A 27,084-nucleotide genomic window follows, 5' to 3' on the forward strand; every position below is an offset into this window, starting at 1 on the left:
AAGCACTATGCTGTCTTCAGGAGGAACATAAAGCAGTTGAGAAAGATCCAACCAACTTTAATTTTAAAGCTTATTGTGGAGAATTATTTTTAGAATATAAATGGTGGCTTTTAGATTTTAATCTCATTATGTCATTATGAAATCATAATTAAACCTTTTTTAATTTCTTGCACACTCCTGGTCTTATTGAGCATGATTCATTGGTGCAAGTCTTTTATCAAAATGTAATAATTCGCTCTGTCTCTGAAATGACTTTCGTTTTGCATGATGTCATGAATCCTTCTTACTTTTTTACCCCTCCCCTCAAACCACCTGGCTCTATTAACACTGTAACACTCACTTTTCACAATACAGTCTATCCCCAATGGATAAAGTCACCCTATATTTTTTCTCATTAAATATGCTACTTCACTCAGAAATAGATGAGATTATGGAGGTAAAAAGGGTTGTGAATGGCATTTAATTTCACTTTAAAGATTTAAATGAGATTATGATTTCTACTTACATACTGTATGAAGAAATAAAAATAACTTGATCATGATTCAGACAATTTAGTTAATTTTGTTCCTCCCTTTTTCCCTCCTTTTGTTTTTCTTCTTTTTTTTTGCCCCTGTCTGCCTTTCATTCACAGGTATTGAAAGGTTCTAAAAAGCTCTCCATGTCTGTCTGTTCCACGGGACGGATCCCAGGTGGTTATGTGACCAATCATGTATACACATGGGTGGACCCGCAGGGTCGCAGTTCGTCCCCACCCCCAGACCTGGTGGAGCAGCATGGCTCAGCAGGAAGACACCCGGACATCCAGCAACACGGCCACACACACTTACAGCACGAGGCCGCTGAAAAGAGGGTGAGTGTATGTGACTTCTTGTGTGCCACAAGACAGCAAAACAAATGCTGAGCATTTATACAGCAATGGGCAATTTCCATGAATAGGGTGCACTTTGGTGTCTCATTACTGATTTTTGAGGCACTTTAGAGCAGTAGAGGCACAAAACGTCTAGGTTACATATGTAACCTCCGTCCCCCGTTCAGAGAAGCGACACTAGGGGTCTCTCTTGAGCGCTGATATATACCTCTGTTCTATGAAAAAAGACTGAGTCTAACTTCATGCTGAGAAAAGGATTGCTCTGAACCGGGGCGAGCTTACTCTTTTCCCAGTTGACCTGAAGCCCCAAACGGCTGAGGTGCCTAAGCACCTGGTCTCTCTGCGCGCATAGTAACTCTCGCGAGGGGGCCAGGATTAGCCAATCGTCGAGGTAATTGAGTATGCTTATGCCGGCTTCTCGGAGCGGGGCAAGGGCTGCCTCTGCGACTTTCGTGAAGACGCGAGGGGACAGAGACAGGCCGAAGGGGAGGACTTTCATACTGATACGCCCGACCGTCGAACGCGAACCGTTGAAAGGGTCGGTGTCGTGGCAGGATCGAGACGTGGAAGTAAGCGTCCTTCAGGTCTACCGCTGCGAACCAATATAGATGCCGGACGCCAGACAGAATTTTGTTTCTGGGTGAGCATTTTGAACGGAAGTTTGGACAGAGCCCGGTTGAAAACTCACAGGTCCAAGATCGGTCGTAAGCCGCCGCCTTTCTTGGGTACAACGAAGTAAGGGCTGTAGAAACCCTTCTTCGTTTCAGTTGGAGGGACATGCTCTATCGCGTCTTTGATTAGCAGAGAGGCGATTTCTTCGCGCAGGGACTTGGCATGTTCGCCGTATATTGCGGAAAAATGGACGCCTGCAAATGGTGGCGGAGGCCTGGCAAACTGAATTGCGTAACCGAGTCGAATGGTCCGGTGCAGCCAGCGTGGTGGGTTGGGCAGTGATAGCCACGCCTCTAAACTCCGTGCTAGGGGCACCAAGGGGACTAGTATTTTGGACGTACCCAGCGGGGCTTCGCAGCAGGGCGGAACAGGTAATACGGCGTCGGGAGGCAGTGAAGCGTCCCGAGGCTCTGGTGCTGAGAACAGACTCAAAGCACTTACCTTGCTCCGCGCACCCGGCAGGTAGGCCGTTAAGCGGACCACACTAATCCCGAGCTTGGAGGAAGCAGGCAAGCGTGCCGGGGAGGCGGGAGGTTTCGAGGAGATTTACCTGCCTAAAGTGTCCTGTTATTCTCCCCAGATCGTCTTTCATCGCCCGCGGCACCTGCCTCAATCCCGTAGGAAGGAGGCGAGGTGCGGGGGGCGGCTGAAATGGCTTTCTCTCACTAGAGAAAGCAGAGATTGCAACGCTGCCGCGGTTATGTTCTCACACTGAAAACATAGACCATTCATAAAAACGCTGCCTGCGTGTGATCGCAACCCAGGTATGCAAGGCAGTTTTTTTGACCGTCAGAGGTGGGGAGAAATCAACCGCATCCAGAAACAACACAGGGGCGGAAAAATCGTCTTTAAAAAGAAGGACGTTCAACGCCTCTGTGTTTTGCTCTTTTTAGAGCGAAATTACTCTTTTAGAATAACTCTTTCGAGTTGTCTGCGCTGCCGAAGCGCCCAGGGGCAACAAAATGCACAGCCGTGCAAGGAAGGAGAAAGCCGCTGTTATGCGCCGTAAGATCCAACAGCATGCAGAGCGTCAGAGGATTAAACAGGAACTGGTGTGTGACTCGCAGCAGACTGCATGCACGACCATCGGCTCCTAAGAAATTTTCTGAATGAACTCCCGTATTCGCCCCCCTTAAATGCCCGTATGTCTGGGGGTCGGGATATGCAAATACCGTCTGCCAACTTCTCATTGGCCTTTTTTCATAGAACAGAGGTATATATCGGCACTCAAGAGAGACCCCTAGTGTCGCTTCTCTGACACAATGCAGAGAGAGCGACAGAAGGGGAACCTATGTTTTTGAGAACTATTAGATATGTTAGATAAGCTACTACTTTTAATGTCCCACTTGAGGGATCTTAACCTATTAAACCTATTAACTAGGAATGTCTTATAATATCCTATTCGGAAAGGCACGAATAATGACTTAAAAAGGTTTGTAAGGTCTCTGAGCATTTTCTTTACCACATCCATGCTTGTGATTTAAAATGTATTGCGTGGATCTCAACTTTAAAAGATAATCGGACCGGGGGGCCCTAAAAGAAACTTGGCCCGGGGCCCTTGATATTCATAATCTGCCCACGGTGATTAGGGTAATTACCAGGTTAAGACTTAATTTAAAGGTTAAAATGCTCCATAGATTATCCATCTATTCAGAATATTCCTGTTTATGTGAAACGATGAATCTGAAACATGCTCTGCCTTTTTTTTCCTTCTTCTTCTTTAAAATGTGCTAAATTTGACAATGTTAAGCATTCTTGAGATCTGGAAAGGCACTATATGAATTTAACATTATTATTATTATTATTATTATTATTATTATATAATAATAACCTAAATAATGGTGTCCTATTGTAAAAATTCTGTCATGAGATTTATGGTACATTCACCTGTTCGCAGGCTATATACGTTTATTTTTGAATTTGTATTTACTATTCACAGCAAAATGTGTGCTTGACATTTCCCATTTTGCTTGACACTTCCTGCCTCCAGAATAATTGTGGTAAACATGAACAGACAAATTAAAATTCATGCAGATATTAATATCAGAAATACCAGGAGAAACCACATATTTCACTCTTAATGTGACCTACAAATTCAGCTTCATCTGGTAAAAAAAAAAGAAGAATTAAATAATAATTTAATAAAATGATAATTGTATAATAATAAAAATAATAATAATAATAGTAAGTTGTTATTATTATTATTAGGCTATTAATTTGAAAAGGCATATACAAGTTCCAGTTTAAGCTCCGTCCACACACAGTTCTCTCTAAATACAGAGACAGATACAGATAATTTTGTCATATGAACAAATACAGATAGAGATACAGATATTAGGTTCACTGCACACCCCTACTATTAACCATATTAAAGTGTCATAATTCTGACATAATCTATTGAATTGATATTCAATTAGTTGAACCAAAAATGTAATTATTGATTAATTTTAATCACCAAAAATGCAATGTTTACTGTAGCTATGTCACACATTTTTTGCAAAACCCTGTTACTGCATGATTTTTCCCCATCACAAAATAATTGTAATAGGAGATTCCTTAAAATTGTGACATCCAAAAAATAAGCATTTGGACTTTTTCTACATCAAGATGGGAAGACAATTAAATAAGAATTTATTTTCATTTTCACAGTTTTTACACAAAATTTAGAGCACACATCAAGTGTCAACCCTTTTGCCAAACATTCAACATTCAACCCTCTTACCAAACATTCAGCATTCAACCCTCTTACCAAACATTCAGCATTCAACATTTAACATTCAAACCTCTTATGAGGTTTACATATGCTTTACAATTCATTTTTCAGAATATACCAATCCAAATGCAAAAATAGAAAAGGGGTTTGAAACTTTTATTTTTAAAATTGTTCCAGTTATTTCAAGAATGGGTAATTGTCTTTTCTCTACTGTTCTTCAGTTTTGCTTTTTCTAAATTGTGACTTGAGAAATATTTTTTTCATTATTGATTTATCATCAGTTTTTTTGTGCAATCTGCGCAAACCATTGGGCTGTAACATTAACATGGGGGTTAGGGAATGGACTGCATGTACGTTGAGAAGTAGCTTAAAAGGCTTGCCCAGGGTTCGACAACTGAAGGCACACGTGCCACCTTTGCCACATGGAGGGGTAGGCACGCGGGCAGTAGCAAGAGAGTGGACAAACCATTTGTGACCCACTGAGCACCAATTTGGTGCCAAGCACGTCTCTACAATTTAAGCAAGCATAAAGGTTCGCTTCGTGCAGTGGGTGATAGGGTTTGATCTCTCGCTGTCTTGCAAAAGCTGCCACTGACAGATCACATGTGTCAGTCCTCATGCCGTCTCCTGCCAAATAAATTTTTCTCAAAGTTTATTTACAAAGCATAGGATACTAGCAATAGCTAAACAATGATAACCTCTTCAGACTTGCTTTTCAATTCCTTTTAAATTAAGGGTTATTAATCTTTTCTTATGCATTAAAGCATTTACATGGAGTTAACTTGCAATTTATCAGGTCCATTTATATTTGTATGATATTCATTTCTAATTGCAAGGAAACTTTTGCTCATTGGTGGCTGGCTGAATGCTTGCTGCTATTTCGTTGAAAAGCTCAGAATTTTGTGCCATCATTACAAACAATTTGGCTACATGAATGTATGAATGTTGCCCTCCTCATTCACTCTCACTCCAAGAAACTGACTTGCCATTAGAGCGGTCGAATGAAGGAATTGGCAGAAATCTGCCACGTACAGGTCGGTCAGTCCTGCCAGCCACTATTATGCTAAAGAGCTCTGAATTTTGTGCTATCATTCCAAAATATTAGGCTACTTAAATACGTTGTATGAATCTATTCTAATGTATTAACTCGAAATTAATTCAAATTATTTTACTTGCAAATAACTTTTGGAATTCTGTGTTCTTCACTTAGCCAGCCACCATGTGGCAGATTTCTTCCAGTGAATATCATACAATGAGAAATGGTAAATAGAAAGTATACGCTCAGTATAATTAATTCATAAAAATATTATTATTATTAATAATTATAATAATAATAATATTCATTAGTTTGCCAACTCTGCTAGCCTTTTAAACTCCTCAACATCCATGCAGTAATAAGCAGTCCATTCCCTAACCCATAACCCCATGATAATGGTACAGCCCACACCGCAAATTGCAAGACATAAATATGGAAAAATTACGGAGCAAGGGAAGTCAAGTATATATATAGGTATTTTATATAGGTATTTTATTTAGTTGTGTAGTCTCATGTGGTTCTGTGTTTGTCCTATGTTGTTTTTATGTAGCACCATGGTCCTGGAGGAACGTTGTCTTGTTTCGCTGTGTACTGTACTAACTGTATATGGTTGAAACAACAATAAAAACGTTTGGTTACGTATGTAACCTCCATTCCCCGAGGGAGGGAACGACATGTTGTGTCGGAGAAGCAACACTAGGGGTCTCTGTTGAGCGCCGATATTCACCTCTGATCTTATTGAAAAGGGCCAATGGGAGTTGGCAGTCAGTATTTGCATACCCCGCCCCCGGACATACGGGTATTTAAGCGGGGCAAATACGGGAGTTCATTCAGGACTTTTCTGAGGAGCCGGAAATGGTCCGGCCACAACAGTGGCTCGGTTCAGCGACATGGCGGAGGAAAGACACAACGTGTCGTTCCCTCCCTCGGGGAACAGAGGTTACATACGTAACCAAACGTTCCCCTTCTGTCGCTCTCTCCACGTTGTGTCGGAGAAGCGACACTAGGGGACCCATTCCAATCTTGCCATGCGCTGAACCTTGTACGTGGACCGCTGATACAGAGGCGGGCAGGGATTTCATCCAGTGCCACACATCGTCTGTACCTGGCTGCACGTACCCTTCCCCAATGCCCCATAAGAACATCGGAGTCCTTCTAGTTACCCTGGGAGGGGAACAAGGCGATGTTTGCCAACATTTTTCTCTCTATGTTTCTCGCATAGAGCAATCACGGCTGGGGCCCTTACACGCATATAGGGAAGGGGGTCTTACCCAGACCCTGCGGAGACCACACCTGCCCTTTTTCTTGGGGAGGAAAAGTGGTAGACACGTCACACTGCCGTCTTAAGGCTCGTGTGGAAAGTATGGTGTGGTGGTAGATCCAGCCTCGAAAGGGGGGAGTTGCTACAGCACGGCGACCGAGGCAGCTGTAACTGCCTAAGGGAGACACGGGGGTCCGCTCATAAGGGGACAGAACCGTGGAATTACACACAGGGGGAGTCCGAACAGGAGGCCTTCTTATTTTACCTGTGGAGCCCCTATACCAGTACGGGGTGGCCATCAGGGTAACCGCAGTGGCTTGGGTCGGCGAGTTCCTCCGCTGAACTGCGGACCCGGAGGGCTGGGGAGGAATCGACCAGGGGCCCGACTCGGAGTGGGGCGCCCTGGGAAGAAGGCACACTACTTTAACTTGACGTCAGGAAAAGGGCGCTGGGCGCAAGCGATCCACCCGGCCGGTCGGTCTACATGTTACCGAGTTCTATGGGCTCGGACCTGAGAAAACACGAGACACAACCGACTCAACGCGGAGGTTGTAAAACCTCGCGAAGGTGTTGGGTGTTGCCCAACCCGCGGCTCTACAGATGTCTGCTAGGGAGGTGCCCTTGGCCAGTGCCCACGGCCAGTGCCCACGAGGACGCAACACCCCTTGTTGAGTGAGCTCGGACCCGTAAGGGTAGGGGCACGGCCTGGGTGTGATAAGCCAGTGTGATGGCATCGACAACCCAGTGGGCGAGCCTCTGTTTGGAGATGGCATTCCCTTTCTGCCGTCCCCCAAAGCAGACAAAGAGCTGCTCAGAGCATCTGGTGCTCTGTGTGCGGTCCAGGTAAATGCGCAGGGCGCACACTGGACACAGCAACGAAAGGGCTGGGTCTGCCTCCTCCTGGGGCAGCTTGCAGGTTCACTACCTGATCTCAGAATGGTGTGGTAGGAACCTGGGCACATAGCCGGTCGCGGTCTTAGTATCACAGACGTATCTGCCGGACCGAACTCCAGGCAAGTGTCGCTGACAGAGAACGCTTGCAGGTCCCCGACCCTCTTAATGGAGGCGAGCGCGATCAGCAGGGCCGTCTTAAGAGGGAGGGCCCTGAGTCCAACTGATTCGAGCGGCTCGAAGGGAGGTCTCTGGAGTCCTGCCAAGACTACCGAGAGATCCCAGGAGGAAACTAGGCCTGGCCGGGAGGGATTCAACCTCCGGGCGCCTCTCAGGAACCTGAGGATCAGGTCGTGCTTACCCAAAGACTTGCCGTCTACAGGATCGTGGTGGGCGGCGATAGCGGCAACATACACCTTGAGGGTGGACGGGGACAGCCTCCTGTCCAGCCTCTCCTGTAGGAACAGAAGCACTGACCTAATCGCGCATCGCTGCAGGTCTTCGGCTCGGGAAGAACACCAATCTGCGAACAAGCGCCACTTTAGGGCGTAAAGGTGCCTGGTAGAGGGAGCTCTGGCTTGGTTGATGGTATTCACAACGGTCGCCGGCTAGCTCTTCGGCGTCCCGTCCAGGGACCAGACGTGGAGGTTCCAGAGGTCTGGGTGCGGGTGCCAGAGTGTGCCCCGTCCCTGAGAGAGGAGGTCCTTTCTCAGGGGAATTCGCCAGGGAGGAGCTGTCGCGAGGAGCCTGAGTTCCGAGAACCAAGTCCGAGTGGGCCAGTAGGGGGCCACCAACGTGACTTGCTCCTCGTCCTCCCTGACCTTGCACAGCACCGGTGCAAGAAGGCTCACTGGGGGAAATGCGTACTTGCGCAGCCCCGAGGGCCAGCTGTGTGCCATCACGTCTGTCTCGAGGGGAGCCTCTGTTAAGGCGTACCAGAGCGGGCAGTGGGAGGTTTCCTGGGCGGCGAACAGGTCTACCTGGGCCTTGCCAAACCGTTCCCAAATCAGCTGGACCGACTGGGGGTGAAGCCTCCACTCCCCGCCGGGCAGGTGTTGTCGTGATAGCGCGTCCGCTACGACGTTGAGCTTGCCGGGGATGTGAGTGGCACACAGCGACTTGAGGCTCCATAGGAGGAGACGGCGGGCGAGTTGTGACATGTGGCGGGAGCGTACGCCGCCTTGGCGATTTATGTACGCCACCACCGTGGTGCTATCCGATCTCACGAGGACATGTTTGTCCCGAACTAACGGGAGGAACTTCCTGAGAGCAAGAAGGACGGTCAGCAACTCCAGGCAATTGATGTGCCAACGCAGCGGGGCCCCTTTCCAACGGCCCGCTGCTGCGTGCCCGCTGCACACGGCACCCCACCCGGACCGGAGGCGTCGGTTGTGACCAGGACGCGTCGGGACACCTGCTGCAGGGGCACTCCTGCCCGTAAAAAGCAGAGGTCTGTCCAGGGTCGGAGTGTTTTGAGGCAGGCGGGGTGATCCTTACCCGATGCGTGCTGCGAGTGCCATGCTTGTCTCGGGACTCGAGTCTGGAGCCAGTGCTGGAGTGGTCTCATATGCATCAACCCCAGCGGCGACTGCCATGGAGGACGCCATATGCCCCAGGAGCCTCTGGAAAAGTTTTAGAGGGACCACTGTGCCTGGCTTGTAGGAAGCGAGGCAGTCCAGCACCGACTGAGCACGCTCGCTCGTGAGACGTGCTGTTATTGAGACTGAGTCTAACTCCAACCCGAGAAAGAGATGCTCTGAACCGGAGTGAGCTTGCTCTTTTCCCAGTTGACCTGAAGCCCCAAGCGGCTGAGGTGCCGGAGCACCTGGTCTCTGTGTGTGCATAGTAACTCTCGAGAGTGTGCTAGGATGAGCCAGTCGTCGAGGTAGTTGAGAATGTGGATGCCGGCTACTCGTAGCAGGGCAAGGGCCGCCTCTGCGACTTTCGTGGAAGACGCGAGGGACAGAGACAGGCCGAAGGGGAGGACTTTGTACTGAAACGCCTGGCCGTCGAACGCGAACCGTAGGAAGGGTCGGTGTCGTGGCAGAATTGAGACGTGGAAGTACGCGTCCTTCAGGTCCACCGCTGCGAACCAATCTAGATGCTGAACGCCAGCCAGAATATTTCTCTGCGTAAGCATTTTGAACGGGAGTTTTAACAAGGCCCGATTGAAAACTCGCAAGTCCAGGATTGGTCGTAAGCCGCCACCTTTCTTGGGTACAATGAAGTAAGGGCTGTAGAAACCCTTCCTCATTTCGGTTGGAGGGACGGGCTCTACCGCGCCCTTGGCTAAGAGGGTCGCGATTTCCGTGCGCAGGGAACTGGCATGCTCGCCGTGTACTGCGGAAAAGTGGACGCCCCTGAAGGGGGGCGGGAGCCTGGCAAACTGAATTGCGTAACCGAGTCGAATGGTCCGGTGCAGCCAGCGTGATGCGTTGGGAAGCGAAAGCCACGCTTCCCAGCTCTGTGCTAGGGGCACCAAAGGGATGAGTATTTTGGACGTACCGGCGGGCCTCGCAGCGGGTGGAACAGGTAATGCAGCGTTAGGCTGCCGTTGCGGCCTGAGGCTGAGGTGCTGAGAATAGACTCAAAGCACTTACCTTGCTCCAGCGCCCAGCAGGGGCGGGTTCTTGACTGAGGAGGAGGTCTGATGTTGGCGTCCTCTGGACTCGTCTGAACCGGCCGGCCGGGGGACAGTCGTGGGCAGGCGGAAGGCGGTATCGCCGCATCCGGTGTACCGGGACTGTTGTGATCTGAAAGCACATTGCCGTGAAAATGGCATTTGCGGGCCAGGTGACCCAGAGGCAAAGGAATTCTTTTATTGAGAATGTGGGTACCACAGCCCCCGTCAGGGGGTGTGGCAAATGAAAAAACAAAGAATTCTCCTCCCGGCCCTCCACCGGGGGACGGAGCGGTCTTACCACCTCCGGAGCTAACGTCTTCGGCTCTGGGTCGGCTGTCTCAGGAATGCTTGGGAGCCTTCCGGGTCCTGGAGGGAGTTTGTGAGACAGGGGGTGTGCGCCGCCTGCGGAGTGCTCGACGCTGGGGCTGAGAGCTGGGCCCAGGTTGAGGCGGAGCAGGAGCTGGTTTCCACGCAGGGGGACGCCCTCGGCGGGCAGACGGGGCAGGGCCCGTAGCGGCAGGTCTCGCGGCGGGCATGATGTCGCGAAATGGCCTCCGTCTGCTTCTTCACCGCGGAGAACTGTTGGGCGAAGTCCTCGACGGTGTCACCGAAAAGGCCAATCTGGGAGACAGGTGCGTCCAGGAAGCGGTTTTTGTCAGCCTCACGCATCTCGACCAGGTTGAGCCAAAGATGGCGTTCCTGGACCACTAGGGTGGCCATCGTCTGTCCGAGTGCCTGCGCTGTGGCCGTCGTCGCTCTCAGGGCGAGGTCGGTCGCTGAGCGCAGTTCCTGCAGCACATCAGGATCAGGTCCACCCCGTGCATGTTTCTGAGAGCTTTGGCCTGGTGGACTTGCAGGAGGGCCATCGCATGCAGAGGCGGAAGCAGCGCGTCCAGCCGTAGTGTAGGCCTTCGTGTTAGCGAGGATGTTGTCCTACAGGGCTTGGATGGGAGTGCGGGCGACCCGCCAGGAGGTAGGGCTACCGGGGCATAGATGGTGCGCAACTGCCCTATCAACCTGGGGAATCGCGTCGTACCCGTGGCGCTCTCCGCCGTCGAGGGTGGAGAGAGTGGAGCGAGTGGCACCTGGACGAGCGGAGAGCGGGGCTCTCCACGTAGACGTCAGCTCATCATGCACCTCCAGGAAGAAAGGGACCGGGGGGATGCCGAGGCTGCGAACGGCGCGCTGCCCCCAGGAACCAATCATCCAACCGAGAAGGCTGTGGGGAGGATGGAGGGTTCCAGTCCAACCCCACGCTCAAGGCGGCCCGGGCAAGCATGTTGGACATCTGAGCGTCGGCCTCAGCCTGGGCCTGCTGGCCCGAAGGCGGCAGTCCAGGGGAGTCCTCGGCATCAGACACCACACTCTCCGATGCAGCGGCGAGCTCATCTGCTTCGGACTCGGGAGGATAGACAGCCGGGCCGTGAGGCGAGCCGCTATCGCCGCGTCCGGAGACCAGCGAGCATGTCGGGGAACGGGAGGTTCGCGGGGGGCTACCCGGCGAAACTGCACCCGCTGCCGCCCCCAAATCGCCCCCAGCGCCAACCGCACCGTCCTTAATCCCGTGGGAAGAAGGAGCAATCGCGGGTGCAGCTGGGGTGGCTTGCTTTCTGTTAAAAGCGAGCCGCGACATAACGTGGTCATGGTCATGTTCTCGCAGTGAGAACATGAACCATCCACAACGCCGCCTCGGTGTGATCGCGGCCCAAACACATGAGACAGCGCCTGTGGCCGTCTGAAGCAGAGAGCACTCTACCGCATCCAGGAGCGACACAGGGGCGGAAAGGCATCTTGAAAAGACGGCGTCCTTAAAAGGGCGTTCAACGCCGCTGTGTTTGCTCTTTTAGAGAAAATTACTCTTTTAGTAAAAACTCTTTTAATACACAGTGTGTGTGTATGCGTGTCTGCGCTGTCGAGCGCTCAGGGGCAACAATGCACGCCGTGCACTGAGAAGGAGAAAGCCGCTGTTGTGCGCCGTCAAGATCCAACAGCATGCAGATCGTCAGAGGAAAACAGGAACGTTTAAGTGGCGTGTAACTCGCAGCAAACTGCAGATAGACCATCGGCTCCGAAGAAATTTTCTGAATGAACTCCCGTATTTGCCCCGCTTAAATACCCGTATGTCCGGGGTCGGGGTATGCAAATACTGACTGCCAACTCCCATTGGCCCTTTTCAATAAGATCAGAGGTGAATATCGGCGCTCAAGAGAGACCCCTAGTGTCGCTTCTCCGACACAACGTGGAGAGAGCGACAGAAGGGGAACCACTTGACTTGACTTGACCTGAAAGAGGAAAAAAAATGAGAAATGCAAATCTGTGGCCACAATTTAGCAATTTTTAATTTTGCAATTATTTTATAAACCATGCCCACAGATTTGTAAACCGTTCCCTCCTTTTAAAAAATTGTGTCTTCAATTTGCAAATCTGCACTTTCAAATGTGTAAACCGTACCCCCAATTTTGCAATCCGTTGCCACAGATTCATAGAGAAGGTGTTCAATGGTGACATGCCACCAGCCACTGGCAAATGGAGAGATGATAGTGGCAGCTCACAAGACCTAGCATTCCATACTGGCAGGAGGCAGCCACCTAGTGGCAGGTCACATGACCATCCACTTTGTTCTAAGGCTGCAACCATTGACAACTGTCAGATTTATGAGGATTTTTAATCTCTTAAATCTATTTACAAAGCTCAGAATTTTACTCCCTTCCTTCTACTGTAACTCCAAGGAATTTTAATACTTTATCATCATGGATCTAATCTTGGATATAATAATGGATCTAATGTTGTTTTTTGGAACTACCTTTAAAACGGTCGAATTACCACTATCAACCAGCCCACCGCTATTGCGTTTAGAGCTCTGAACTTTTCATTCCTCCTGCTCTCTAAAAGGAATTACGTTAATTTATTCTTATGGATTTATTCATGTAAGTCTTGTAATTTATTTGTATTTGTCTTAAGAGCTTTCTAATGACATGATCTCAACTGGTAAGAAACATCAGCTTGCACTGGTCGCAATAGCCAGCCGCTGTTGCGTTTAATATTGTTGCAATATTCCTACCATTATCAACCCCAAGGAATAACAATAATAACTTCTTATGGATCTATTTTTATGCATTAAAGCCTTCCTGTCAGTATTTACAGTATGTGACATTAAAGCTGTGTACAGACTGCCAGCGACATCGCGCAAGACAGTGACACGATCCCATTAATTTTCAATGAGAGCACAGCGACTTCCGGCGACACGAGCTGTCGCGACCGTTGGCGACTAGATGTGGGCGTGTCCAGCGACGCAAAAAAGTTGAGACAAGTTCAACTTTATTCAAATGAAGAGTGACTTATGGAAGCTACAGCCAATAGGAGAGAAGACGGGGGAGCTCACGTGATCCTTCTCTCTCTCTTTCTCTCAGCTCCTGCAGTAACGGAAAGATGGATGAAAGGCGAATTCTTGCTGTTAGCAATTTTCCAGTGCTCTATGATATGTCTCTTCCCGCGTACAAGGACATTTTTAAGAAAAATACTGCTGGACTTCATCCAGCTGCAGCTCTTGCACCAGCCGGTGGTACGCGCCGTGCTGACTCTTTGAATGGTTTTGTGGACCCAGACAAACCGGCGTTTGTGTTTTCGCCGCAGATAAACAGCCGCTATGGCAAAGAGCACGCCTTGTTTCTCATTCATCTTTGATATAAAGCATTTTATGTACTAATTCCATTTATATTTAGTCTTTTCCCTCCAAAATGTTTGTTTTTAGCGGCAAGAAAAGCAATTCGCTGTCAACAGCAATAGAATGACATCCGTGAATGTCATTTATAAACGTTACTAGGCAACCAGTAGTGGGAACGCCCACTAGCGACTTCACCGCCAGTCACTGGCGACCTGCAGCGACAAAGTCGCTGGCAGTGTGTATGCAGCTTAAAGCTTTCTAATGTCCTTGATCCCAATTGACAGAAAATTTCCGCTGGTAATGGTAAGTCAGTTCAGCCCGCCTCGATTGTGATTTTTGCAATATTCCTTACATTTTTACTCCCAAAGAATAATATAAATTTGTATCTACGGATCTATTCTTATGCATTAAAGGCTTTTAAAATGTATTTCTTTGTTACAAAAGCTGTCTAATGACCATGATCCCAAATGACAGAAAGCTTACGCTCTTAATGGTTAGTCAGTTCAGCCCACCGTGATTGCGTTTAATAACCGCGGATTTTGCAATATTCCTTACAGTTTCACTCTCAAAGAATAATATAATTTTATTTGTATGAATCTTTTCTTATGCACCAAAGCCATCCTGTCTGTATTTATGTGACCATGATCCCAACTGACCGCTCGTACTAGTCAGTTCGACCCACCACGATTTTTGCAATATTCCTTATATTATCTCTCCTTCAAAATAATTTTTTTTTTTCGTATGGATCTATTCTTATGCATTAAAGGCATTTTTCTGTATTTATTTGCAATGAAAGCTGTCTAATGCCTGTGATCTAGACTGGTAGAAAATTGCTCATACTGGTTAGTTCAACCAGCAACTATTGCGTTTAATAACCCTTTGCGAGAATTTCCCTACAATGATGGATCTTAACTCATAAGAGCATTTTCAATGGTTCTCTAGACTTGAATTTCTAATAAATCAAGTGGCTACTTTGTACCAACGTGGTCATTCATAACAATCCATGTGTTTAATGTAGTAAATTATTATAAAACATAAAGTTTGAGAATCTCAAAATATATGACAAATTAAGTTCAGTTAGGAAACTCTAGGTCACCCCAGCACACCTTGCTACATAAACCAATCAGAACCATTTTTTCTCATCAAATTATATATAACCCCCCTATGCATTGTAGTGGCACAGTTGCAGCAGCATGGTAGCACACAGCGTTTCTCAAGCCTCCTGCAGTCATCATTTTCACTATTTTCTCCCCATCCCTGGTTGGGAACCACTGTTTTAGATGCAGCTTTTATTCCACCTTTTCAGTGTCGTTCTAGAGTCTTCCCTGGCAGAAACCCTTGCTGCTAGGCATCTTCCAGAGACATACTGTTCAGACCCTCTCACAGTAATATCAGGCTGACTATTATGGAAGTTTCCTTCTATCATTTAATCAAAATCAGCAGGCATGCAGTAATTGGAGGCAAGGCTGTATTTTGCATGCTTTGGCATTTTAAACAACCAGTTATGTCATAAGATCCTGTTGATATTACTTTATTTGCACGGTCAGCATTCTCCTGTCTGTCCTTTTAGTTAGGCGTACATTTGATTTGTATAAATCAGTATGTATTATCTAGGGTCACTCACATATGCTTTGAAAGACATACTGTGTATGGTAGCAACAAATTCATACCAATATCCAACAGGGTCTGAGGCTGTATCGCATGATCGCACCTACTGTTCAGTATAAGATATTAAATAGAAGAATATTCCCTCTTTGGCTTACACTTCTTAATTCATAATCAGTGGTGTCTAATCATAATTAATTATGACTTTCAGCTACTCGGCCTGCTGAACGCAACATGCTGTTCAGGTGCTGCAACCGCAGCATATTTAGGCTGAGCAACTAAACCTCTCGCAACACTGCAAAGCAATCAAAATGTGCTGTCTGGGTGCCACAACTGTGGCATCTTATGTCTGAGCAACTAAACCTAAGGACTCTGCAAGCAGCGCAAATGTGCTGTCCAGGCGCCGCAACTGCAGCATCGACCAAAAAAACAAAACACAAGCACTCTTCAAAGCCAGAGCAATATAACTTCAGCACCCAAAATGATCTTGTCGGCTATCTAATAGAATGGAATTATGGTTTTCAGCAGCATGCATCTTAGACCATTTAAATCTATTCTGAATACGATTCAGTTGATTGTACAATTGCTCAAGTGGTTGCTGGGGTATGCTGTTAGCTGTGTCATGCTAGTCTTCGTCTAAACTGGCTAGGGTGTGCTGTCAGCTTGCGCCATGCTAGTCTTCTCTAAGTTCAAAATAAGAGTTCTAGGGAAAACATGAGGGAGACAGACCATGACATTACTGGGAAGGATGTCCCCGAAGAATCCAGAGGCTCAGAGTGACGAAGCATAGCTGGAGGATTGGAGAGCAGAGGCAGAACCAGGTGACCGACTGACCAAGGTGGAGCTTGACAGAAGAGGGACCCTGAAGAAGTTGATTGGCTGAAGGACCACGGTGGAGCTGAAGGAACACAGAGCAGAGGTGAGACTGAGGGAATGTGGGACCAAGGTGGAGTCAAGGGCTCGGAGGGTCTAGGTGGAGTTGGAGGGTTTGAGGTTCCCCTCGACCATGGTTTCGCAGGGGGAAAAAGGTCAAGCCTGTGATGTGGGAGGAGCCGGCTGATCAGAGGAAGGAGGAGCCGATGTCCTAAGTGGAACCAACAGAGGAAGGGCCAGGGCACTGTACTGAACCAGGGTGTCCATTATGCTGGCTGGAACCAGCGGAGGATGAAGGGTAGTCAGGGTGGGAATCAAGTCCAGGTCTATCAGCTCTGCAAGAGCTGGCTCTGGGACGGTCGAGGCTACAGGCACTGGCTCGTTAACCATGGCAAACTTTGAGGGAGGAGCCGTGGCAGGCTTCGGAGCATCCACTGTGGGGGGAGATTCATGGTCCTCATCCACCACACCCACAGTGAAAGGTGAGCTGCTAATCTGTAGAGCCACCTCCACAAACTCGAGAAGCATTCATTGACGATCCGCTGGAGGCATTTGCTCCTTTAGTGCACGGTTTAGACCAGTTCTGAAGAAAACCACTAGAGAATGGTCATTAAAGTGCACAAAATTCGGCAGTTGTAAAACCTCACCGACGTGATACTCAACTGGATGGTCCCCTTGCTCAATGCAGTAATTGTATCCCAACATATAAATTATAACTTTTACTTGTATTGATATTTATAAAAAAACTATTATTTTAATTAATTCTTAAATGTCTCATACATTAAATAAACATGTTTAGTTGATATTTAATTTAAAAGTTTTAAATAATAAGGCTTACTGTAATTTCTATATCCTTCATCATTGTGTCAACCAAAAGTCCTTATTTCTAAGGTATGAGTGCACTGTAAAATAGAGTAGTTCCTCATGTTCATATACTGTATGTGATCATATATTTGTGTCATGGCTATGTTTCATACATTTCATAAAAATATTCTTCTATTAGATATCATACAAAGTGGAAGTGTGTCACTTGAAATTGTTGTAGGGGCTGTTCCAGCACAATCTGTTGCATAGGTCATAATCTAATTGCATTTGTTTGATGTGTGGATGCATGGTTCTAAAACAGAACATACCCTTTTTTCCTGTTTCTTTTTTATTTTGTTTATAAACACAGTCCTGTGTTTCACATGCAGGTGTTTTGCTTTCTTTTTTACTTGTTTCACTTAAAAAGTTCTGTCAAGTAGTAGATGCGAGTTTTAATCAGATATTTTCTTTTATTACAGTATATTGAATCGTCAAACCTTTTTGTCTTACTTTAATTGCCACATCTTTTTACAAAAGGCTTGTAACATGGTTAACATATCAGTGTATAAGCTGACTTGTATGAAGCCGTTCAGACAACATTTCCATGTTTTTGTCTTCATTTCGGAAATAAAATAGATCTTGTTTCCAACTGAAAAGATCACATTTAGAGAAAACAATATACTGAGATGAGAAATAAAACTTACTGTGCAAACAAATAACCCATAGTTCACACCATTGCATTGTGAACAGTCCAGCCTTCCAGTGACCCATATACTTTAAAAGCCTCTCTGAAAATAATTTTTGTTAACATGCAGCAATGAATGAAAGATGAGCATTTTTTGCATGTTCAAAATATTATTCTCATAAAAAGTTTATTATTGAGATAATATTATATACTGGTGAAGATAAAAAATTAATAACTTCAGAATATCCATGTCTTCCTTTTCAATAGAAGTGTAGATCCTAATTGAATCATAGAAAATTTACCTCTTTTCTTCAAACTTCACAGACTTCAAAAACCTTCAAAATAACAAAAAGAAATGACAAACAAATTCATTACATAATTCACACCAAAATTGCTTAGTTCATATAAGACATAAAATAAGACAATGTGAGTTTTATCATTTACAGTTTAAACCATACACAGAGTATGAAATGGTTTCCCATTTCTGGTTCTTGTTCTCAACAATTATTGGCATGCAGAAAACGTTTTTGAGCATTCTACAAAAGCAGGTTAATTTGAGTGTACGAAACTGAACATTAATTTATAACAAATAGGCTACAACCAAAAAAAACTAAAAAATACTTTAATATTTAACTTTAATATTATAGTTTTTTTTACCAAGAGTCAAAAATATTTTGTTAAAGAGCAGCAATTACATAAATATTTTACTTAAAAAAAGAAGATGCAGGTGCATGGGCTGAAGTGAATCATTTATTTGAACTGGTTCGCTTACAGTATCTGAATAATCAGAACAAACCGATTTACTAAAATGAATCGGACAATCCAAAGCATTGACAACTGTCAGATTTATGACCCCTATCATTCTTATCAAATCGTTGTCTCTGCCATCCCCACACCAAATTATGGAGAATCACTTTAAGGATGCAGACAAAAGATGGAAGACAATTTACAATATTAAATTTAATACTAATCCACAATAAAACAATACGCAATAAGATTTTTTTTAACTACATAACCTGGGAGCTTTTGCTTGTGTAGAGTCGACACAGATTTCCAAAATCAGGGAGGGGCTACAAATCCATGAGTACAGTTTGCTAAACCATGGGTGCGGATTGTGACCCAATGGTTTACAAATCTGAGAGTACAGATTAGTAAATTGAGGGCATGGTTTATAAAACCGTGGGCATGATTTGTTAAAACGAGGGAACAATTTTAAAATCTGTGAGCACTGTATATAAACTAAGGGTATGAATTGCAAAACTGAGGGCACGGATTTGCGGTCAATTGCAAGTCAATTATTCCAAAAAACATTTCTAAAGTCACAATTTAGAAAAAGTTAAATTGAAGATTGAAAATTCAAACCGTTTTTCTATTTTTGCATTTGGATTGGTATGGTCGAAAAAAGTTATTGTAAAGCGTTGCATGGACCTGTAAGCTTATATGTAACTTCAAACCAACATTTGGTCTCAAACTGTTTAGCTTCTATACAGACAGACAAAGACTAAACTTACAATTAATTTAGGCTAACTTTACAAGCTTTTTAATTGCAATCCTTTTTTTAGTTGTTTAAATTTTTTATGTATTTTATAAGATTATTGCAAGAAAATGACTAAATTTCACAAATTATTTTAGGGGTTTAAACTGTATTTAGACATGTTCCTAATTTTGGTAACAGGTCTGAAAAATTGGGAACCACATTTAAGATAAATGTAAAATTAAACAGCTCATATAATATTTAGTTTGAACTCAGGCTAAGCATTTCCTAACACTGACCATTTTGAAAAATTTTGCAAATTTGACCTTTTTCAAGAGTTTCAATGCCTTATTGTACCCTTTTTGTGGAAAGTAACAATGGGAGCTTTTGTTATAACCACAGTTGTAATTCAGCCATTCAAATTCAGTTTGATAGTACCTCTAGTAAGCTGTTTTAAACATCTGTGGTACTTCCCACTACATATCAAGCAGGGATTACAGTATTGCTCAATTTAATAGTAGAGATGACAGTTGTAACAAGCATACAAATTATTTAGAATGCCTCAGTGGTTTCTCCCTGCTAACTACGAACCAGGTCTGCTGTTTTTTTCTATATAGGTGCATTTACACACACACACACACACACACACACACACACACACACACACACACACACACACACACACGTTGTGTATCCATGTTTTATGGGGACTTTCCATAGACATAATGGTTTTTATACTGCACAAACTTTATATTCTAAACCTAACCCCTACCCCTAAACCTAACCCTCACAGAAAACTTTCTGCATTTTTACCTTTTCAAAAAACATAAATTTGTATGATTTATAAGCTGTTTTCCTCATGGGGACCGACAAAATGTCCCCACAAGGTCAAAAATTTCGGGTTTTACTATCCTTATGGGTACATTTGGTCCCCACAAAGTGATAAATACACACACACACACACACACACACACACACACTTTAGCACTCTAGCACTCCATCCATTTCTGTCCTCTGATACATCCATACAAAAATGTTCCTCTTCAGCTAAAAACACCCAAAGGAGAGCACACAATTGCGTTAAACACATAAAAAGCAGACAATTCAACAACAACAACAACAAAAAATCAACAAATTTGATTATGGATGACTTAAAGTAGTCCTAATTATAAACACTGACAGTGATCTATGTGTTTTGGGTGGAGGCAGTCTTCAGTGGGGTCTATGCTGTTTTGGCTCTTGGCTCTATGGGGAGCTAGTGTAACTCTCTTCACAACAACGCAAGACACAGGTCGGTTCCTTGAAACGGGCGTTAATTAATTGGGCACGTATCTGATGCATCCACTCGTTGCTCACTCTTTAGACACCCTTCGTTCGTTCACGCCGTGAGAACTACATTTGCAAATAAACATAATATAAAACACATCAACAAGTTATACAATACATGCATGAAGTAAACAAAATACAAAATGAGCACTTAGCGCCATTATGGACACTTTCATTCACGTCTACATGTAAAACAAATACCTCGTTGGCTGCTTGTCATGAAAAGAGTTCCTTGAGTCTGTAAAGTTTCCGAAAGTCCCTTTTTAATGTCTGCTTAACTTCAGACATCATTAATTATGAGCTGAAGTCCAATATTTCCTCGTGAAGCGTCTGCTCATCCACAGTCAATCGGGAACTTTTCTTTTACTTCCGCTAAAGGCAGTGACGCATTCTCGCGCCTTATTTTAATTTATCTGTTAACAATTAATTTATTATACATCAAATAACCTCAGATTTGAACCCCAAACAATTAAGTAGATTATTACATGAAATTATGGAATGAATTATGAATCAATTATGCATTATAAACAAAATATTTATGCAACAGCATTTACAGCTAGAAAGAGCAGCTCTGGGCTGGACACACTTGAAATGCTCTTTATGTAAATGTGATTGATATGAACCATCTGAACTATCATCTGAGTTGATTTGAACTTGCCAGACTCAAAGTAACAAGTGATCACACGTGTGGTATCGGGTGTGCGTAGCGGATCGGGCAGGCGTCATGCATACCTGATGCGTGCGTGGTGTGATCACTGTGCGGTCTGTTGGTTAATCAACAGATGACCAGTTCGAGTGGTTCGCCTCAATCAATTCATAAGCATTCCTGATCAAGCTGGCAACCGCCGGGCTAAATATGACCGTTTGAGTTCAAATCGTGACTGATATATCAGGTAATTGTGAATAAATTAAAATGAAGCGTGGTAGCAAAGAAAGTTCCGGATCGACGTATTCGGCTCGCGTCGCAGTTAACGAACGTTAAAGGGACACCGGAAACTTCGAACTCGGGCTCATGAACAAACGTAACGGTATTTGTTTTACGGCAACAGGCGTGAGATGAGTCGATCGCCAGTAAGTCATTTTGTGACACGTTTGCTTCGTCTGTGTGTGTAACTTCGATGATTTTATGTTGCAAATGTGGACTATCGCGGCGTGAAACAGTGTCTGGGGGTAACGAAGATGCGTCAATCCAGCGCCGTTTTCGGAACGACGAAGAGTACGCTAACTCCCATGGAACGAGCAAAACATGGTTCGCGTAATACTCACTAACACATAGATCACTGTCATTGGACTATGGGACTGCTGGGAGTCAGAGAAATCCATGTCCCAACATCTCTTTCCCTTTGCTGTGGCTGACTGTGGACAGAGGACTTGAAAATGGATGAGATGTGTGTGTGTGTTATTAAGTCATGCCCATGAAACCCTGTGGAGACATTTGTAGGTCTCATGAGAGCAACATAAATAAGCTGTTTATGTTTTTAGACAAAATGGTGAGGTTAGGTTGAGAGTGAGGATGGATTAGAATAAAAGTTTGTGCAATATAAAAACCATTATGTCAGAGAAAGTCCCATAAAAAACATGGTTAACATTCATTGTGTGTGTGTCAATATTCAGTATTGATATTCAATGTATTAACAAATACCTATGAAAACGAAGACTGTTAGGGTAGCAAGGGAGAACCTGACATTAATGTTCAGCATGCTGTTACAACGTACTCTATTAAACCAGTGTCCTATGCAATCACTAGCAGTGGAAAATTACCACGAATGTTCAGCAACACTAGAGGTACTATCAAAATTCAGAATGACTTTAATGAGACCTCAACTCCCGATACTCCGCAAAAGAACGTGGGCATTGAGGAGCTCTTGAAAAAGGTCAGAATTCTGAGACCTAAAATGTCGTGTTCAAATAGCAGCCTGATTCAAGCTAAGCTGACCCTATGAGGCTGACTGTTCCATTTATCTTAATCAGGTTCTATTTTCGAACCTGTTACAAAACAGGTACAGCAATCTGTCAGTTTGAAGCCTAAATATTTGTGGTGATCATTTTCTTCTGTGTAATGTAAAAATATAAGGCCCCAAGCAACAAAAAGGATTGCAGTAAAAGCTTGTAAAGGGTAGCCTCAAATTAATTAGCCAGTTTGGTGGCAGAAGTAAAACGTTTGAACAGAAATATTGATTTGAGACCCACATGTGAATCATCTGCTTGGCACTGGAGCCATACTGTCCAAATGCTCAAGCGATTTGTTACCTCAGTCTTCAATTTTTCTGAAGTATGACTGCACTGAGATATTCCGACTTTACTGTTGTTGCAAATCATTCTTATTGGTCTGGTTATAACCAGTGCTCTGGAACACCAAATTGTTCGTTCAGCAAATCACCTTGCTGTTACCATGCCCTGTTGTCTGCTGCTCTCAGCAAACCGTGGGTCCTAATCACCCATATTCCCAACAAATATGCATTCCCAGGCTCATAACAGTTAAAAAATGTGATAGCATGTTCTGACTGATGATTGGCTATTATAGTAGAGGCCAATATTCCCATCTTTTATCTGCATTAAGCTTCTCCCTCAATGACAATGAACAACACAGAAGACTGACAAGCGATGAGGGTCGCCATCTGACAGTTATTTCAATGCTGGTGTCATTCATTGTAATGGGACTTTGTTCTGATGACTAAATGCTGGCTAATTCAAATAAGCAATTCATAAACCCTGCTCCTCTTTTAAGTAAAATATTTATGAAATTATGTGCTAAATATTTTTTGACTCTTATTCAAAAAACTATAATATTAAATTATGTAAAAGTATTTTAGTTTTTCAGTTAGCCAGCTAACTGACTTATAGAGGTAATGTTGATTTAAACACTCAAACCAACACTTTTAACAGGCACACTACATATGGCGAGGAGTAGAGGCCAGAAATGAAGCCATTCTATATATTTGTAATTTAAACTGTAAATGATAAACTCATTGTCTTGACACAATGTATATATTTAAGCTGTTGGTGTTGACGAAAAGGAAGCATGGTCTGAGATTATTTTATCTTCACTCATTATCAATATTGTCTCAATAATAAACTTTTATGAGGAAATAATGCAGACATGCAAACATCTTCATCATTCGTGCCATCAGCTAAAGTATTTCAAGAAGGCACTTTAAGAAAATGTATGAATGCTGACAGACTGTTCACAGCCAACAGTGTCAATTCTCAGGGACCCATTGTTGCACAGCAATTCTCATCTCGGCCTTGTTTTCTCTAAATATGTCTTTAAGTTGAGCTGAATATTTTATTTCAGAATAACAAAGCAACAGATGACTGTCTGAGGCGGCTTCACCAAGTCAACATACACTGATATGTTAACACCATGTTACAGCTGCTGTAAAAAGTAATGACGGCAATGAACAAAAGGCTGACATTCACTGTAATAAGAAAATATCTGATTAAGCTGCATCCACTGACAGGGCGCACAGAGGTAGTAGAAATAATAGCTGCAAGACACTAAGCAAATAGAAGGTGATGGAGACAGCCTGGCTGAGCTCAGTGACACTCCCTTTATCTGAAGAATTATTTTATGAAATATGTCACATGCAATATAAACATGTCTATTACACGCTCATACCTTGAAAGCAGAGACTTGAGACACACAACAGACAAAATTACAGTAAGCAACTGACAAACACCCAAATAAGCATCAACTAAACGCTGATAATGAATTGACTGGTATCAAGAAATAATAGTTTTTTATAAACTATCAATACAACAAAAGATATAATTTATATGTTGAACTCTATTCCACTGCATTGAACAGAGGATTCATCGATTGAAGACACCTGACTGCGTGCGCTTAGCGACCATTCTGAGCCAGACTGGTCTAAACGTGCGCAAAGACAAATGCCTCGGCGAATTATCAGCAATCTTGCTAGGACTGTGAATGACTCCTACGAACCAGCTCTGCACTGACGGTTGTGGAAGGACCGTAATCTCCCCGGCTCCTCCCTGGTTGCCATGTTAGCGACCGGTGCCTGTGGCTCGACATCGAAGCCAGCTCTTGCGGGCTGGTGGACTTGATTTACAACTGCCAGCAAATCGCGTTCAAACACCGTTTTGTTCCGGTGATTAACCTGACGGTTCGTCTCCGGCGACCTCTCCCCTGTGAGGAACCGTGATGGGAGATCAAACCTCCAGCAAACCTCCGGCCACGACCAACGGTCCCATTCACGTCTCACCTGCTATGTTCCTTCGGCTGCCGGCAATCGCTCGGTCCTGTCGGCTGCATGATGGTCGTCGCAGTACCTGCCTTTCAATCTCCGGCCTGTCGCCTGACCTCTGTGGCCGGTATGGATGTCTCTCATCTTTTCTAAAACTCTGTGCAACAGAACAGCATGGCTGCCCCCTGCAGCTAGCATACCTTCTTTAACATACCCAACAACCATGACTAATTACATCAACGGTCGTGATCCGTAGACTAAATGGTCTAGATACGTGTAACTTCACTATTCCATTCTGTCAGGTAACCGACAGATAACGAATATGGTCTCCAACTCTGGCTGAAGAACGTGTTTTGTTTTTGATAGATAACCGATGCGGCCTGTTCAGCATTCGCTGCTGCGGGTATCACTGATTTGGTGCTCCGGACATAGATGCCACGGTTGTGTTTGCTGTTGTACGACTGTTTAACTGCGGTTAGCAGAACAGTTGCTCGGCCTAAACTGGTTGCATACCTGAACAATGGGCCAGCGGGCGGCAGCGAAGTCATATTATTAGCGATTGAACACCGCTGACCGCTTAATTGAAAGTAGCCAGCAAGAATGACAACTGTTGTATGCCTGAAACGTGAGTCGATCGCTTCGAACCTGTTGGATGATGACTGTGTTCGTTACCATTACGGTAACCTTTCAATGGTGACCCTAAGCCTCTTTGGACATACCTTAACTAAAGAACGAACGAAAATGCTTTTTGTTTCGTCGCTATTATCAACGGGGATCTTCGCTGAACGCAACTGTTTAAGCTCTTAGCTTTAAGCCAGCAGCAACTCCAATGCTGACCTGATTAAATGACAATAATCGGCCTGATATTACTGATGATCTGGTATTAATATCCTGAAGATGCTACAACAACAGGGCGACAGGTGGTGCGCTGCATCACAAACGTGGGGTTCCCAACGGATGAAGGCATCAATGATGACTACGAGCGACCGTGCTGCATATGCTGCAACAATGCCGCCCACAATGCATGAAGCGGTGAGGAAAAATCGGTTCTGTCAGTTTAACAAGGCAACAGTTTCTATGGTGATAAACATGTTGAGATTCTCAAGCATGTTTTATGTCGTTACACATTAAACACGTAGTTATGAATGATACGTTATTTTAAGTAACCGCTGTTGAGAATTCATCATTATCTTCTTATGGTTAAGATCCGCTCGTGTGAGAGAACAAAAGTAAGCAATAGTGGTGGCGTTTCTGCAGTCGTCACGGGCATTTCATTACAAGCTAAGCCAGCACAACCAACAGAGTAGATATCACGAAGGAGAAAGCAACTAAGGTATTGCAAAACGAATGATGAGTCGACGACAATGCGGCGGTCAGTTGGATGTGTCACTAAACTCGAACAGGGTACGCAAAAAAGATTGTACAAATCAAGTATATTGACTAACGAGAATAACGAAACGCAAATCACTAGCGCAATCCTGTAGTAACTGACAACTATTCAAGCCAGCTTCTGTCATTTAACTTTATATTAATACAAAAAAAAACAGCACAATACATAAATAGATCGTGAATAGGGCTATATTGTTATTGGGAGTATAAATATGAAGGTATTGCAAAAAATGACGTGACTGAAACTGACACCATTATAGCCTATTCGGAAGATCAAGAACATTAAAAACTTTAATGCCACATGTGATAATAAGCAGTGTACAGTGCCTAGCTAACATAAATAATTCTGATGTCGTCATTGTTGACAGCAATGCCTCTTCCATCATAGCATTTGGAGAAAAAACTAAGCTATAGAGACAATACATAAATACTTTTATATCAGATAATGGCTGTATCAAAAAAAAAAAAAAAACATTTGTGCTTCGTTTCGGTTACGTATTGCTGAAGCTAAAGTTGTGATTTGTAAATTGACTTGAGACTTGACTTGGGACTTGACCTGCCTTGACTTGGGACTTGCCTGCCTTGACTTGGGACTTCTACTTTCAGGGACTTTAATGCAATGACTTGAGACTTACTTGTGACTTGGAAAACAATGACTTGGTCCCACCTCTGGGAGTTGGACCGTGGAGAGTTGCAATGTCAGATCACTTCTTTCCTGAGTTGACTGTAACTTCTATATTATGTCTTTGGCAGACGCAAAAACACAAAAAATCGGTGAGAAAAGTCAAAAAATGCTTTCATTGTTTTCCTCCTTATATTATTTTTTATTATTTATTATTATTTTTTGGCTGTTCATGTTCTTACTAATTTTGATACAATTTAACTGTAAGACTTGGCATGATTATTAATAAAAAAAATTAATTAAAAAAAAGTTATCTTTAAGAAATCTGAATTGATGTGTTGTTATTATGTCGATGACTCAGCGAGTGAAC

General features: G+C 44.3%; 1 protein-coding gene across 1 annotated transcript in view; it reads left to right on the forward strand.

Annotated features, from left to right (window-relative positions):
* LOC127619996 (whirlin-like) overlaps positions 1 to 27,084 on the forward strand; it is a 129,607-nt gene that overhangs the window by 34,733 nt on the left and 67,790 nt on the right. Inside the window, exon 2 of the mRNA XM_052093048.1 lies at positions 632 to 850. Coding sequence (XP_051949008.1) covers positions 632 to 850 — 219 coding nt within the window. The remainder of the gene's footprint in view (positions 1 to 631; positions 851 to 27,084) is intronic.

This window comes from Xyrauchen texanus, chromosome 3, assembly GCF_025860055.1.
Source record: "Xyrauchen texanus isolate HMW12.3.18 chromosome 3, RBS_HiC_50CHRs, whole genome shotgun sequence".
NCBI classification, from domain to species: domain Eukaryota; kingdom Metazoa; phylum Chordata; class Actinopteri; order Cypriniformes; family Catostomidae; genus Xyrauchen; species Xyrauchen texanus.